The sequence below is a fragment of the Cololabis saira genome, chromosome 7 (genome assembly GCF_033807715.1).
Source record: "Cololabis saira isolate AMF1-May2022 chromosome 7, fColSai1.1, whole genome shotgun sequence".
NCBI lineage: Eukaryota > Metazoa > Chordata > Actinopteri > Beloniformes > Belonidae > Cololabis > Cololabis saira.
In genome coordinates, this window is record NC_084593.1 from 45,662,779 (window position 1) to 45,676,795 (window position 14,017).

The following is a 14,017-nucleotide window of genomic DNA, read 5'->3' on the forward strand; positions in this document are numbered from 1 at the left end:
AAGAAAAGAAAAAAAATACAATGGAATGCATTTAGAGAAAAATTAAAAACAGTACAAGTAAAACAAAAGAAAACAACAACATAATAGAAAATGTGCCTCAGAAACCTGAGGGCTTATCCAGTGGCCTCCCCTCTATGATACACTTCAGACAGGAAAACAAGAAATACTAATACTAATAATAAAAAACACAAGATAATTAAATAATGGTTAAAATAGACATCATAAAAAATATGATAACAGGAGCAGACTGTAGCATAAACCAAAACAAAGAACATCTGGATTAGGGCTGGGACGATACGGTAACTCATGATCCAATACTGTGGCGATATGTGGCCCACCATAACGATAATATCACCATACACGATATCTACGATATTCCATATATTGTACGAAATTTCATCAATGATATATCACGATATTTGTGACTGAAAAAGAAAAAATACCCATAAAAAGGAAAACGTCTGTAGTTATGCATTTATTCAATGCCAAAACAAAGCAAGTGCATTTGTATATTTCCTCACTGCCTGCTAGGCTTGTAAATGTAAACACTGAAAAGCTGGACACATTCAAGTGCATGAACATTAATAACATGTGTTACATAAACCAGGACAGTGCACTGCTTTGTTTCTAATACTGAAAAGTCAGTAAGCAACTTAATTTTGTATATTTCCTCACTGTCTCCTAGGCTTGTAAATGTAAACACTGAACATCTGGACAAATTAAAGTGCATGAACAATAGTGTGGTGACAACCGCGTAAATCCATTATGTGTGTTGTAATAAAATATTGATATTTGCCGTCAGTTTATCGATTATTTATTGCGACAGAGAGCGCAACAATATATTGCAATATCTTTTTTACCCCACCACTAATCTGGATATATCGTATATACAGTGTACTTGTATGTACATGTAGATACAGGCCCACAAGCTACAGCAGACGTTGATGGTACTGGGTCAGCAGCCGTCTCAGCTATGAGTTTGTTTTTTAATCTTTTTTTGAAAACAAGGAGGGACATAGTGCTAGGTACTAGGTTTCAGATGTTATTCCACAGGGCGACCCCTCTGTATTTAATATTATATTGCAGATCTAGTTGGATAACTGTGAATATTGGATTTGATACAAAAGTATTTTTGGAAGTGTAGTGGTATTGATTGGCTTAAATACAGAATTTAGAGAGAAAATAGAGATTTGCATTTTATTGATATCAAAAATATGTATAATGAGTTTATAAAAAAGGGGAACAGACTGTGCCTGGAAATCTGACCTTGTGACTGTTCTAACAAATCTTTTTTGAAGTAAATAAAGTTTGTGCAGATATGTGCGACAGGTGCTGCCCAGACAACATTACAATACAAGAGATACAGATAAACAAGACTGTAATAGAAAGTTAACAGGCAGGATCTATAGATGGTCTGGGTTGACGGCACTTCCCCACTGGACCAGCCCCCTTACTCACACTGAGTGACAAAAACAGCTGCAACTAGTGGAGAAGACAGACGATTATCGGCTTAAATTAAAGGCAGTTGGACTTGACAGTGACCCGTACAGTTACCAAGAACCAGTGGTCCATGGACATTAATATTTGGTACAGTTACCAAGAACCAGTGGTCCATGGACATTAATATTTGGTACAGTTACCAAGAACCAGTGGTCCATGGACATTAATATTTGGCCACGAATCCAGTTTCCTGATATTTATATGTACTTAATTTCTACGCCGGGGAAATACATGAAGCAAAGCTTAAAGGAATACAAAAGTCTTGACGCTTGGTCCGACTTCAAGGCAGGATTTGTTGTAGAAATTAAAGTGATGAGCACACCGAACTTTATGATTTGACCGTTTAACATTAGCTACCCAAAAATCCAACATTACCTGATACAAAATGGGAACCACAAATCCACGTTTCGGTGTCTGGAATCCAGTTGTTTCTGCGAATTGCAGCGATCCAATATTATAGTTATTTTAAATATGGAGGACAGTGAAAATAAACACATTTAAAAAGGAACTGAAGCCGGTGAAACTGCCGTCTAGATTTAGGTTGAAATCAGTTCAATGAATCAAACATAAAACAATGATGTTCTGAAAGGACAACGTAACACAAATCTACATAATGAATTAAATAATACAGTCAGAGGTTTAAGATGGGGATCTGGAGTATTTTGATCGACAATATCTGCATAATCAACAAGTGGTAGTATAAGTTGAGAAATTAACCTTTTTCTGACAGGAAGTGTGAAACAGTTGATTGAACGGTAAAGTGAAGCGAGACAGCCATAAGATACTTTATTAATTTTATTCCCGTCAGAGCCCTGCAGAGACGGGTGCAGAGACGGGTGCAGAGACGGGTGCAGAGACGGGTGCAGAGACGGGTGCAGAGACGGGTGCAGAGACGGGTGCAGAGACGGGTGCAGAGACGGGTGCAGAGACGGGTGCAGAGACGGGTGCAGGGACCGGAGCAGAGACCGGAGCAGAGACCGGAGCAGATGGAGCTGTCTGTCAGGGAGCGGCTGGCGGAGCTGGTGGAGCAGCTGACCACGTCTGGACGGCCTCAGCTGGACCAGGACCAGATGAAGGAGCTGAAGAAGATCTGCAGGTGAGGACCCCCAGCACCACAGCTGTTGTATATCACGCAGTAGTAGTCCCATTTTAGATCACACATTCAGTCCAGGGAGTGTGAGAACTCATCCCTCCGCTCTGTCCTCCGTCTCTCCCAGAGGGTCCGACTCGTGCATAGACCACATGTACCATTTGCTGATGACCCAGCTGGACCAGGACCACGCTGAGATCCGGCTGTCTGCCTTCCAGGTAGCCAGTGAGCTCTTCACCAGGTCCCACCACTTCAGGACTCTGCTGGTGGACAACTTCCAGGTAGCTCCACACCTCTTTTTTTAATCATTTAACCCAGTGATCTCCAACCCCCGGGCCGCGGCCCGGTACTGGGCCGTGGGTCATCTGGTACCGGGCCGCACAGAAAGAAAAAATAATTTCTGTAGCCCCGACTGATGATGGATGACTCTCAAACTGATGGTTCACAATGTTTTTATTCCTTGGATGTAAATACACTGCAAACACACCGTAAGAGCTATAAAGGAATAAAATAGTCTTTCTACATTCATATAAGTTTCATTTAACTTAAATACAGACCGACGCAGATGCTCGCTCGGTTACCGTTAACCGCAATACATGAGTAACCATGGCAACCAAACTCAAGCTGGACATAAATACGGCATAACATTTGCAAAGAAAACAAATCCTCATCAGCAGGTGCTTTTTGTGTCAGTTAGGCTCCACTTTAGCATTCCTGACAATAGTTTAGTCTTTCAGACACACTTTCTACTTTACCGGTAAAGTCTGAAGCGCCGGATGTTTATAAGGTCTCGGTGAGACGCCTTCAAAATAAAAGCGCTAAATATCGGTCTCCTTAATATATAACAAATAAAATAAAAGCCTGGCTTTAAATAACGTTAATGAGACATAAAAACACATTTATAGAAATACTCATTTACAATTTCCATTATTTTATTTTTTCGAAAATTATTTTTTATTATTCATTATGATTATTATTATTATTACTTTAGAGAAAATGCCACAGTTTTTAATGCCGATCTTGTCATTTTATTTAGTTTTTATCAGCTACACCTTTAGATTGGGCCGTGAAAATATTGTCAGACATTAAACCGGTCCCCCGTACAGAAAAGGTTGGGGACCACTGGTTTAACTCATACTGATCCCAACAGTACCTGACTGAGCCCACTGGTAAGCTTCCCCCAGCCTGGTCCGTGGGTTAGGTACACTATCTCGGGTTAAAAGCAGAGGACACATTTCGGTGTGGTTCCATGTGTACTGACAAATAAAGATGTAATGCATAAATAAACGTAAACATTTCAGCACACCTGGTACCTGCTGAATTCAGGTGTTTCAGTCCGAGCCGTCGCCACAGTCATGCCGTCTCTGTTAGCAAACACTTGTGATACAAAATGGGTTTGTTATAAAGAGCGCCGTGACTTGGGACCTGGTACCACATGGCAGCATGCAGGCCGGCTCTGGACTCTGTGGACCACACTGCACATGCTCAGTAGATCAGTGATTACACCACCCGCAGTCTTCAGTCAGACGCCTCTTCCTGCTTGAGTTGGAACAGACGACTACAGGCCACGTCGTCAGCTTTTACGATGGATTTATATGGACCCTGTTTCTTTTTTTTTTTTTTATTGAAGAAAAACACAGACATTCCTTGACAACATCATAGAATATATATGAAGGTGTTAAAGACGGTAAAAAAATGGGGCCAGTGGGGTCTAGAAAGTTGAATAAAGCTGATAAATGAAAAATAATAATTAAATAAATGGACAGTGGAGACATTGCACGTACCCCGGATTCTCTTCAGTTGGAAAGGTGCCTTGCAATAGGTAGCATCTCCTCACAAAAACATCAGACCTTAATTGTTATCGAGCAGTTAAAGCCTCCATTCCATACACCTCCCTTAGCTTCTGTTTCCACTGTGCCACTGACTGCGTTTCCATGCATCAATAACCCTTTTAAAACCCAAATATTGGCAATAACCTGAATTTGCACGGCCATGTAAACACCAATAACCCCTTTGAATAACCCGGATTTGCTCATATTCAGGTTTTTAAAAACCCGAATATGGCCCCTGGGTTACTCCTTTTAAAACCTGAATATTGGGTCATGTAAACGCCAAACGGAATATCCCCATCAAACGGAACATGAATTTGTTTTCTGCGCATGCTATGTTCACAAGGAATCTTGGTATTTTGAGTCCAGGGCGTTCTTATAAACACGGAGAAACGCAAGACCACGCCACACTTTTGGAGTGAGGAGGATCATTTCATAAATGTAATGAAGGATATGAACATTTCTGCATTTGTAGACGGTAGAAAGTACCGGGATAGCGAGATTTTAAAGAAGGTGAGCAAAAAGTTGCGCGAAGCAGCATTTATTTTGAATTTGGATACAGGAAGAAGAAGTGGAAATAACGGGAATTGCGTCATGATGTTCTCCGTGCGTCGCTGGTTTGATCCAGATATCCAGAATGATTAATTACCATGTAAACGGAATATTCCGAATGTTTCAGCAACCGGAATATTAGCAATAAACTGAATTTTGACTGCATGTAAACGTAGTCACTGTAGGTGGCTGTGTGTTCAACCACTGTCACCATTTTCCTAGCAGTCATCAAGAGTGTATGTAGCAAGTGCTCTTGGTCTCTTGTGTACATGCCTTCAGGAGTCAGATCGAAAAGAAACTGACTAGGGGTGAATAGTATATTAATTCCCATAACTTTATCTATCTCACTCTTTAACCCCTTCCAAAAAGGCAATATAATCGGGCATTCCCAAAATAAATGTGAATGGTCGCCAATCCCTCCACATTGTTCTAGCAGTATATTGCCGCTAGGTTACTTGCAAATTTAGAGACCACAAATCTTCATCTTCCAGTCAAACTCCTTCCACATGTTACTATTGATACCTTATGGACCCTGTTTCTGACTGGCTGATGAACTAATGCTTTACTGTATGATTCCGCTTTGGGGATCCATAAGATGTTGCTCTCCTTGAGTACGGTATGGGTGTGCTAGCACCAACTGTGGGTGACTACATGTGCATTTTCCTGCAGGAGTTCTTGGAGCTGACGGTGGAGACGGATGCAGATCAGCCCCTCCCTCCTCCTAAAGAAGTAGCAAAGAAACTGAAGTCCCTGGCCATCCAGACTGTCAAGTCGTGGCAGACCTCCTACGGCTCCGCATACAAGAAGTTAGCACTCGGTTACCACTTCCTGAAACAGGTTAAGAAGGTGAGACGTATGAAGGGGGCACTCACAAGCGTTGGGACTTTAACAAAAGGGTTTTGACCTACTTTGGAGTGATAACAGAAGTGCTCACTGATAGGCACACTTTCCGAGATAGGCACACTCTTTAGTTGTGTTATTTTGGGGTTGTTGGTCTGGCATGGGTGGCACACACCTAAGTACGCAGAAGTACCAGGTCTTTCCCCGTGAGTTTCCTGCAGGTGCACTGGAGAAACCTGGTTGAAGCTCCCATGCAGACAGGAGGATCCCTCTTTATTTAGGGGGCGTGGCTTACTCATCTTAAGTGTTTACAAGTTGCTGCTTCCAGACATTTGTTTGGTGTGATTCTGTGTGAGAGTGGAGCACTCATATGTTAAGAAGTAAAAGCAGACTGTAAACATGACACTTTAGGTCGCTGTGCACAAAGTGGTGCAAATTTTGTCTAAATACATTGAGACCTTGTGTGATTTGTGTCACGCTCTCGGCCTGTCCAAGTAAGTCACGAGGAAGGAATAATACGTGGGGGACTCTTGAACCACGTTTTAGGTTTCTGTACATGTGGCGTGTGGAGAAAAATAACACAGGTTGTTGGATCAGGTTTCATATGTTGGAAATCCCCCTGGTCGTTGTGGCGGTGTCCTGGTCAGTCCCTGTCTGAGCTGAGGTTCCCTTGGCCAGTCCCTGTCCGAGTTGACGTTCCCTTGGCCAGTCCCTGTCCGAGGTGACGTTCCCTTGGCCACTCCCTGCCCAAGGTGACGTTCCCTTGGCTGGTCCCTGTCCGAGGTGACGTTCCCTTGGCCGGTCCCTGTCCGAGGTGATGTTCCCTTGGCCGGTCCCTGTCCGAGGTGACGTTCCCTTGGCCGGTCCCTGTCCGAGGTGACGTTCCCTTGGCCACTCCCTGTCCGAGGTGATGTTCCCTTGGCCACTCCCTGCCCGAGGTGACGTTCCCTTGGCCGGTCCCTGTCCGAGGTGACGTTCCCTTGGCCACTCCCTGCCCGAGGTGACGTTCCCTTGGCCAGTCCCTGTCCGAGGTGACGTTCCCTTGGCCACTCCCTGCCCGAGGTGACGTTCCCTTGGCCAGTCCCTGTCTGAGGTGACGTTCCCTTGGCCACTCCCTGTCCGAGGTGACGTTCCCTTGGCCGGTCCCTGTCTGAGGTGACGTTCCCTTGGCCAGTCCCTGTCCGAGGTGACGTTCCCTTGGCCACTCCTTGTCTGAGGTGACGTTCCCTTGGCCAGTCCCTGTCCGAGGTGACGTTCCCTTGGCCACTCCCTGTCCGAGGTGTTGTTCCCTTGGCCACTCCCTGTCCGAGGTGACGTTCCCTTGGCCAGTCCCTGTCCGAGGTGACGTTCCCTTGGCCACTCCTTGTCTGAGGTGACGTTCCCTTGGCCAGTCCCTGTCCGAGGTGACGTTCCCTTGGCCACTCCCTGCCCAAGGTGACGTTCCCTTGGCCACTCCCTGTCCGAGGTGACGTTCCCTTGGCCACTCCCTGTCCGAGGTGTCGTTCCCTTGGCCAGTCCCTGTCCGAGGTGACGTTCCCTTGGCCAGTTTTCTGTCCGAGGTGACGTTCCCTTGGCCGGTCCCTGTCCGAGGTGACGTTTCCTTGGCCGGTCCCTGTCTGAGGTGACGTTCCCTTGGCCATTCCCTGTCCGAGGTGACGTTCCCTTGGCCGGTCCCTGTCCGAGGTGACGTTCCCTTGGCCGGTCCCTGCCCGAGGTGACGTTCCCTTGGCCAGTCCCTGCCCGAGGTGACGTTCCCTTGGCCAGTCCCCGTCTGAGGAGACGTTCCCTTGGCCAGTCCCTGTCATAGGTGACGTTCCCTTGGCCAGTCCCTGTCTGAGGTGACGTTCCCTTGGCCGGTCCCTGTCTGAGGTGACGTTCCCTTGGCCGGTCCCTGTCTGAGGTGACGTTCCCTTGGCCGGTCCCTGCCCAAGGTGACGTTCCCTTGGCCAGGTCCTGGCAGGCCTGGGAATTCGGCCGGACCGTCAACATCAATAGCAGCCTTGTGGCTGGTGGTTTTCCGTGATACTGACGAGAACCCTCCGTGTGTTAAGGTGGACTTCCAGGATGCTGAAGCCAGGACGGTGGCTGAGAGGAGGAGAGACGAGGAGAGACAGAGTAGGATGGAGAGGATCTACAAGGCAAGATTGGAGGCAGCAGCTAAAGATATGGAAGGTAAACACGTCCACGCTAATGCAGAGCTGATGAGCTTTCCTCGGTTTGCTAGACACTCGAGGCGGTGCTTCTTACTGCTTCCTACCACTTGACATCTGTTCACAAAGCCCTACTTCTTTGGCAGAGTCGTACCAGGAGATAGAGTCGACGCTGACAGAGATGGAGTCCTGCATGAAGCTCCTCTTCCCTGACTTTGGCCCCCAGACAGCCGCCGAGGGTCCATCAGATGACGAGCAGCCCTGCTGCAGCAAAAACCTGAAGGCCAGCAGTGAAGAGGGAAGGGTACGCATGAGCCTGGATGAAAAGAAGAGCACAGGAAAGGAAATGAAAGGAGACGGGAAGATGAGCGATACAGAGGAAGAGGAAAAATGCTCTGAAGATGAGAGGAGAGCAGACCAGAAGAAAAGAGATGGAGACCAACAAGAGGGGGAGAGAGAGGTGGAGACTGTGCAGGGGAAAGGAGAGCATGAAGAAGACGAGGAGGAGGCAGAAGGAAGCAGTGAGGAAGACGAGGATGAGGCAGGAGGAAGCAGTGAAGAAGACGAGGAGGAGTGTGCTGATGAGCACTTGTTTATTAGGAACTCTGGGCTCATCTCTCACTCCTACAGTCTGGACCTGGACATCAGTCCTGGTGGGTAAAACTCACACACCACACACACGTTCCACTGACACTCTGCTCTTTCTGACCAAACTAGACCGTCGACATTTAACAGATGAACTACGGAGGAAGACAGAATACTGTCCCCACACTGTTGTCGTGGTTGAGTCCAGGCTTTTACAGCCTCATTATTCAGGGGTTTGCCCTCTCCTCCGTGGAGAAGTATGCAGTGGCGCTTTTCCACTAGTACCTACTCAGCCCGACTCGCCTCTGTTTGGTTCTTTTCCACTAGGGGTCTAACGTGCCGAGTAGATACTTTTCTGTAACTATTCTGCCGAGGTTCTAAGCTGCTGAGTCGGCTGTATCTGACATCATCACACTACAGGCCACCGATTGGTCAGGGGGTTGGAGTCAGACGTCTGAGTCAGGAGGAGGAAATCAGAGAAAGAGACTCTGAAGGATTCTTGTTCTTTTTATTCAACCAGCAACGGCAGCAAAAGTCTGTTTCATGATCCAACTCTGAGGGTCAGATGTTCATAAACCTGGTGCTGAGGAGAGAATTAACACTTGTGCTGTCTTCGGGTCAAGGAAGGAGGAAGAGAAGAATGAAAGGAAGGAAAGAAAGAAGGGAGGAAGGGAGAAAGGAAGGAAGGAAGGGAGGGAGAAAAAAAGGAAGGGAGGAAGGAAGGGAGGGAGAAAAGAAGGAAGGAAGGAAGGAAGGGAGGGAGAAAAGAAGGGAGGAAAGAAGGGAGAAAAGAAGGAAGGAAGGAAGGAAGGGAGGAAAGAAGGAAGGAAGGAAGGGAGGAAAGAAGGAAGGAAGGAAAGAAGGAAGGAAGGAAGGAGGAAGGGAGAAAAGAAGGAAGGAAAGAAGGAAGGGAGAAAAGGAGGAAGGGAGGAAAGGAGGAAGGGAGGAAAGAAGGAAGGAAGGAAAGAAGGAAGGAAGGAGGAAGGGAGAAAAGGAGGAAGGGAGGGAGGAAGGAAGGAGGAAGGGAGAAAAGGAGGAAGGGAGGAAAGAAGGAAGGAAGGAAGGAGGAAGGAAGGAAGGAGGAAGGGAGGAGGGAAGGAAGGGAGAAAAGGAGGAAGGAAGGAAGGAAGGAAGGAAGGAAGGAAGGAAGGGAGGAAGGAAGGAAGGAAGGGAGGAAGGGAGGGAGGAAGGAAGGAAGGAAGAAAAGGAGGAAGGAAGGAAGGAAGGAAGGAAGGAAGGAAGGAAGGAAGGAAGGAAGGAAGGAAGGAAGGAAGGAAGAAAAGGAGGAAGGAAGGAAGGAAGGAAGGAAGGAAGGAAGGAAGGAAGGAAGGAAGGAAGGAAGGAAGGAAGGAAGGAAGGAAGGAAGGAAGGAAGGAAGGAAGGAAGGAAGGAAGGAAGGAAAGAGAGGAGAGAGAGGGAGAGAGAGAGAGAATTAGGTCAGTTTGACCTGAAGACAGTACAAGGGTTAAAAAGGGATGTAGACGGAGATAAGGAACGACCAGATCTACCAGGAGATCTCTTCATAGCTGCTCACGGCTCCAGCTGACTTTTCAGCAGCGCCCAGACAAACTAACAAAAATTAAAAATTCTCGCCGCTTGAAGCTTCTCTCACTCTCATTTTTTAACTTGATATCAAACACAAACCACAGATCCAGCAGCACATCTATCATCTCCTCCAGGTTCTACATCTTTAGTGTTGTTGTTCTTCTTCCTTTAGATATACAATCAAATACGTCACAGCAGCTTCTCCAACCTCCTACTTCTGATCTGGGTGCTGAAAACAAACTAGGGCGAGTGGAGTCGGGCTGAGCAGGTATTAGTGTAAAAGCAGCATTAGTGAGCTGGGAGCAGCACCAGCAACCCTCCTGGGTCAGGATGCTCTGAAAGGGACTCTCGTCTCACATCAGGATTCTGTTGACTCCAATTTCCACAAGGCAGAAATGTCCAGGAGAGGATGGAGATCCTGGTCTAGTGCTAGTTTCTGCTAGACTCTAAGAATATCCTTCTTTTTCTTCTGTCAACATACAGGTCTTCAAGTTACAGAGACAGAAGACAACGAGCCAGTGGTTTCCATGGTGATAGAGCTTCACAAGCTCATAACAACCAAACACCTGCCAGCGGTGCAGAGCTGGGTCCAAGTTAGTAACTGATCTCTCCATCACGTCAACCTGCAGATTTTCTTTTTTTTGTGATCAAATGTTTTTATTTATATTTCATTTTTTTTAATTATAAACGGTGGCATCCACAATGATGTCAAACAAACATTATACACATATTTTCACCCCCTTCCAAACCCACCCCTCGGACCTAAGCAGAAAAAAGAGAAAAAAATTAATAATAAGGAAAACAAAAAAAGATAATACAACAAAAAAAGACTAAATAAAACAAAGGCAAAACATAATAATAATATCAAAAACTGGACAAGGATAGCTGCAACAAGGTAGTCTACATCTTTTTTTTTTTAACATTTATTAGAACATTTATTCCTTGACAGAGTCTCACACAGTATTACAGGTACAAATACTCAGCTTGGTATCAAAATGACATCGTACCAAATAGACAATCAAATGCCATGAGGTGGAAGGATATTGTTCATAAGTCCACTTATTTCAGAATACTAAAGAAATAAAAAAAAGAAGAAAATTCAACTAGTCCAGTTGCACAGAGACGATATTCTCACTTCTCTAAATACATTCTAACAGGTGTCCATTTCTTAAGATACAAGTCCGTCTGGAGTGGAAGCTTTGCTGTTATGTGCTCCATACAGTTCAGTTCGGGTGGATGAGGCTTAAGCCAATTTACTGTCATCATTTTATGTGCGATCGACATAAGCGCCCTGAGCATAAACGCACAATTTTTCCCTAAGTCTCTTAACAGTACAGTACCCAAAATTAGTTGCTGTGGTTCTATCGGTCTATTTAAATTCAAAATCTCACTTATTTGTCGCGTCTATATCAATTTTAAATAAATCTTTCAAGTTTGGCTTTAATTTGATCTGCTGCCATATGCCAACATAAAATATTTAGTTGTTTTGCATTCTGGATTGGGGCTGTAGATATTTCCAGATAGATAATATCAAGAAAAGTCAAATACAATGGTGGTTTCCATCTTACTGCAATTATCTTTTTTGCTGCTGTTAGACCAGCAAGCAAAATTCATTTATGACATAATGAAGCATTAATTGTGGATAAATTATTTAAAATAAGTGTATAAGGGTTTACTGGAATATTCTATAGTGTTACAAGTTTAAGGCGTTGCAAGGTTTTGTCAAGGCGTGTGTTCATCCAGACGGGCTGTTCCTGGTCAGTCCTAGCAGTTATGTGGGGCGCATAAACCATTCAGGGTTTGTTTAGTTTGTTTTGGATTGGCATATGGCATACAAATGAATGCAAGGACCCAAGAGCTCCCAACATGGGTATTTGTGCGTTGGCATGTGTGCAGGTCTTCACCAAGGCGCACGCTGAAGAGCATGTGTTGAGGAGAGCGCTGGACCTGAAGAAGTCTTTGGAAGCTGCCCTGCAGAAACACAAAGAGCTGCACATCGACTACCAGTCTGGAAGAATCTGCAGAGTGGTGAGTTACAATTTTCAGTTTTTTAAATGGAGATTTCTTCAGTTGTGCAGAATAGAGCAGCTCCTTGCACTCGGGTGTTCTATGAGAAAAGGCTGTTGACCAAATGCATTGTGATCTTGCCTGGATGAAAGTAAAGTACAGATAAACACGTATCTTACTAATATTATTCAGGAATATAACTGTGTCTAAACAAACAAACTGCCTGTACTCAAAAATAACCTTTTCCCAAGACAGACATGAGCACAGGACAGGTCGAGTTAGCAGTTAGCATGTTTCCATTCCTTTGCCAAGATCAAATGCAAGTAAAAGAACTTGTATGTCCAGGTTCATCTCACAGTGGAACAGGTTTATGCCGTTACTAAAGCAACGAGCAGAGACAGTTTTAAAAAGCAACTAAAAAGGTTCCTTTTGGGTACAGACATGCACAATGTTAAATATATATGTTTAATGTACATTTAGTGATGTACTGTATTGGGTATGGAATATACAGCTCAATATAGTTAGAAATTGTAATAATTACCACTATAGTGACGTTGCTAATGTAATGATGTGGGTGGGGTTAGTGGAGTGATGTAATTGTATTCATATATTTAAAGTGTAAAGTATTATATGATTATATATGTAAATGTACAACCTGGCACACTTGCTCCAGCCACTTTTGGAAATAATAGTTGACAAATGCTGCTTTGAGGTTAAATCCCGATTAGAGGTTATTACGTCTGGCAGACCAGCCGTCTATTCCAGCGGTGTAAACATTTACATAGTTGTGAGTAAGAGGACTGTTGTGGAAAGGAATTAGTGATGATTGTTGTCATTTTCCTGTTTGATAATGACTATGAAGCACAGACAGAGGTCCAGCGTGGAGGTTTGTTGGTGCAGTGCTGAACCTGGCCAGCAGAGGGTAGTGTTTAATCACAAGTGAGCTTAGTTCCCTCACCGATTCCATCAAGGAGACCGACATGAGGCCTAAACTATGAAGGAAAGAAAGTTACACCTCCCAGTAACGAAGAAGCCTTTTCTTACTTACTTATTTTGCATAATAAAGGAGAAACTTAATTGTATTTGTTGGTGTACATTTAAAAAGAGTAGGGTTCTCCCTGACTTTGCATCTGGGATTTCAAGGAAAATTACACCACGTCCTAAAAGCCCTGAAACCACGTCCTGAAAGTCCTGAAACTAAACCTTGAAACTACGCCTTGAAATCAAACCCTGAAAGTCCTGAAACCCCGTCCTGAAAGCTCTGAAACCACGCACTGAAAACCCTGAAAGTCCTGAAACCACACCTTGGAAGAACGTTAACGTTCAGTCTAGCAGGTAAGATTTGAAACATCCTCTAAATGAATGAGTGAATGGAAGTGTCTCCTCATCCACCTGGAGGATGAGAGGACATGAAGTGAGGATGAGAGGATGAGAGGACATGAAGGGAGGATGAGAGGATGAGAGGACATGAAGGGAGGATGAGAGGATGAGAGGACATGAAGGGAGGATGAGAGGATGAGAGGACATGAAGGGAGGATGAGAGGATGAGAGGACATGAAGGGAGGATGAGAGGATGAGAGGACATGAAGGGAGGATGAGAGGATGAGAGGACATGAAAGCAGGTCTCCATCCCGCCATCTAGTGGCCACATGTAGAAGTGCAGACAGACAGATGTGTGAGGATGTTTAAGTTGGGAAGTCGGGACCGTCACAAGCCGGTTGGCATCAAAGTCCACCGAGTACGAGTATTTTAATTTGTGTACTTGCCGATACTGAGTACCGATACGATACTTCTACCACAAAAATAACTAGGCTAAAAATGCAATGAATTGGAAGACAGGTTTTATTAGCAACAGATAAATTCAATAAAAATAAATAAAGTGAGTAGAATAACTATTTTAATCAAAAAATAATCTTTCT

The 14,017-nt window shown here is 44.8% G+C and overlaps 1 protein-coding gene across 1 annotated transcript in view; it reads left to right on the forward strand.

The window, feature by feature from the left end:
• LOC133447309 (UV-stimulated scaffold protein A-like) overlaps nucleotides 1-14,017 on the forward strand; it is a 62,019-nt gene that overhangs the window by 309 nt on the left and 47,693 nt on the right. The window contains exons 2-8 of the mRNA XM_061725956.1: nucleotides 2,309-2,596; nucleotides 2,718-2,871; nucleotides 5,641-5,817; nucleotides 7,863-7,983; nucleotides 8,108-8,614; nucleotides 10,575-10,684; nucleotides 11,988-12,119. Coding sequence (XP_061581940.1) covers nucleotides 2,487-2,596; nucleotides 2,718-2,871; nucleotides 5,641-5,817; nucleotides 7,863-7,983; nucleotides 8,108-8,614; nucleotides 10,575-10,684; nucleotides 11,988-12,119 — 1,311 coding nt within the window. The 5' untranslated portion in view covers nucleotides 2,309-2,486. The remainder of the gene's footprint in view (nucleotides 1-2,308; nucleotides 2,597-2,717; nucleotides 2,872-5,640; nucleotides 5,818-7,862; nucleotides 7,984-8,107; nucleotides 8,615-10,574; nucleotides 10,685-11,987; nucleotides 12,120-14,017) is intronic.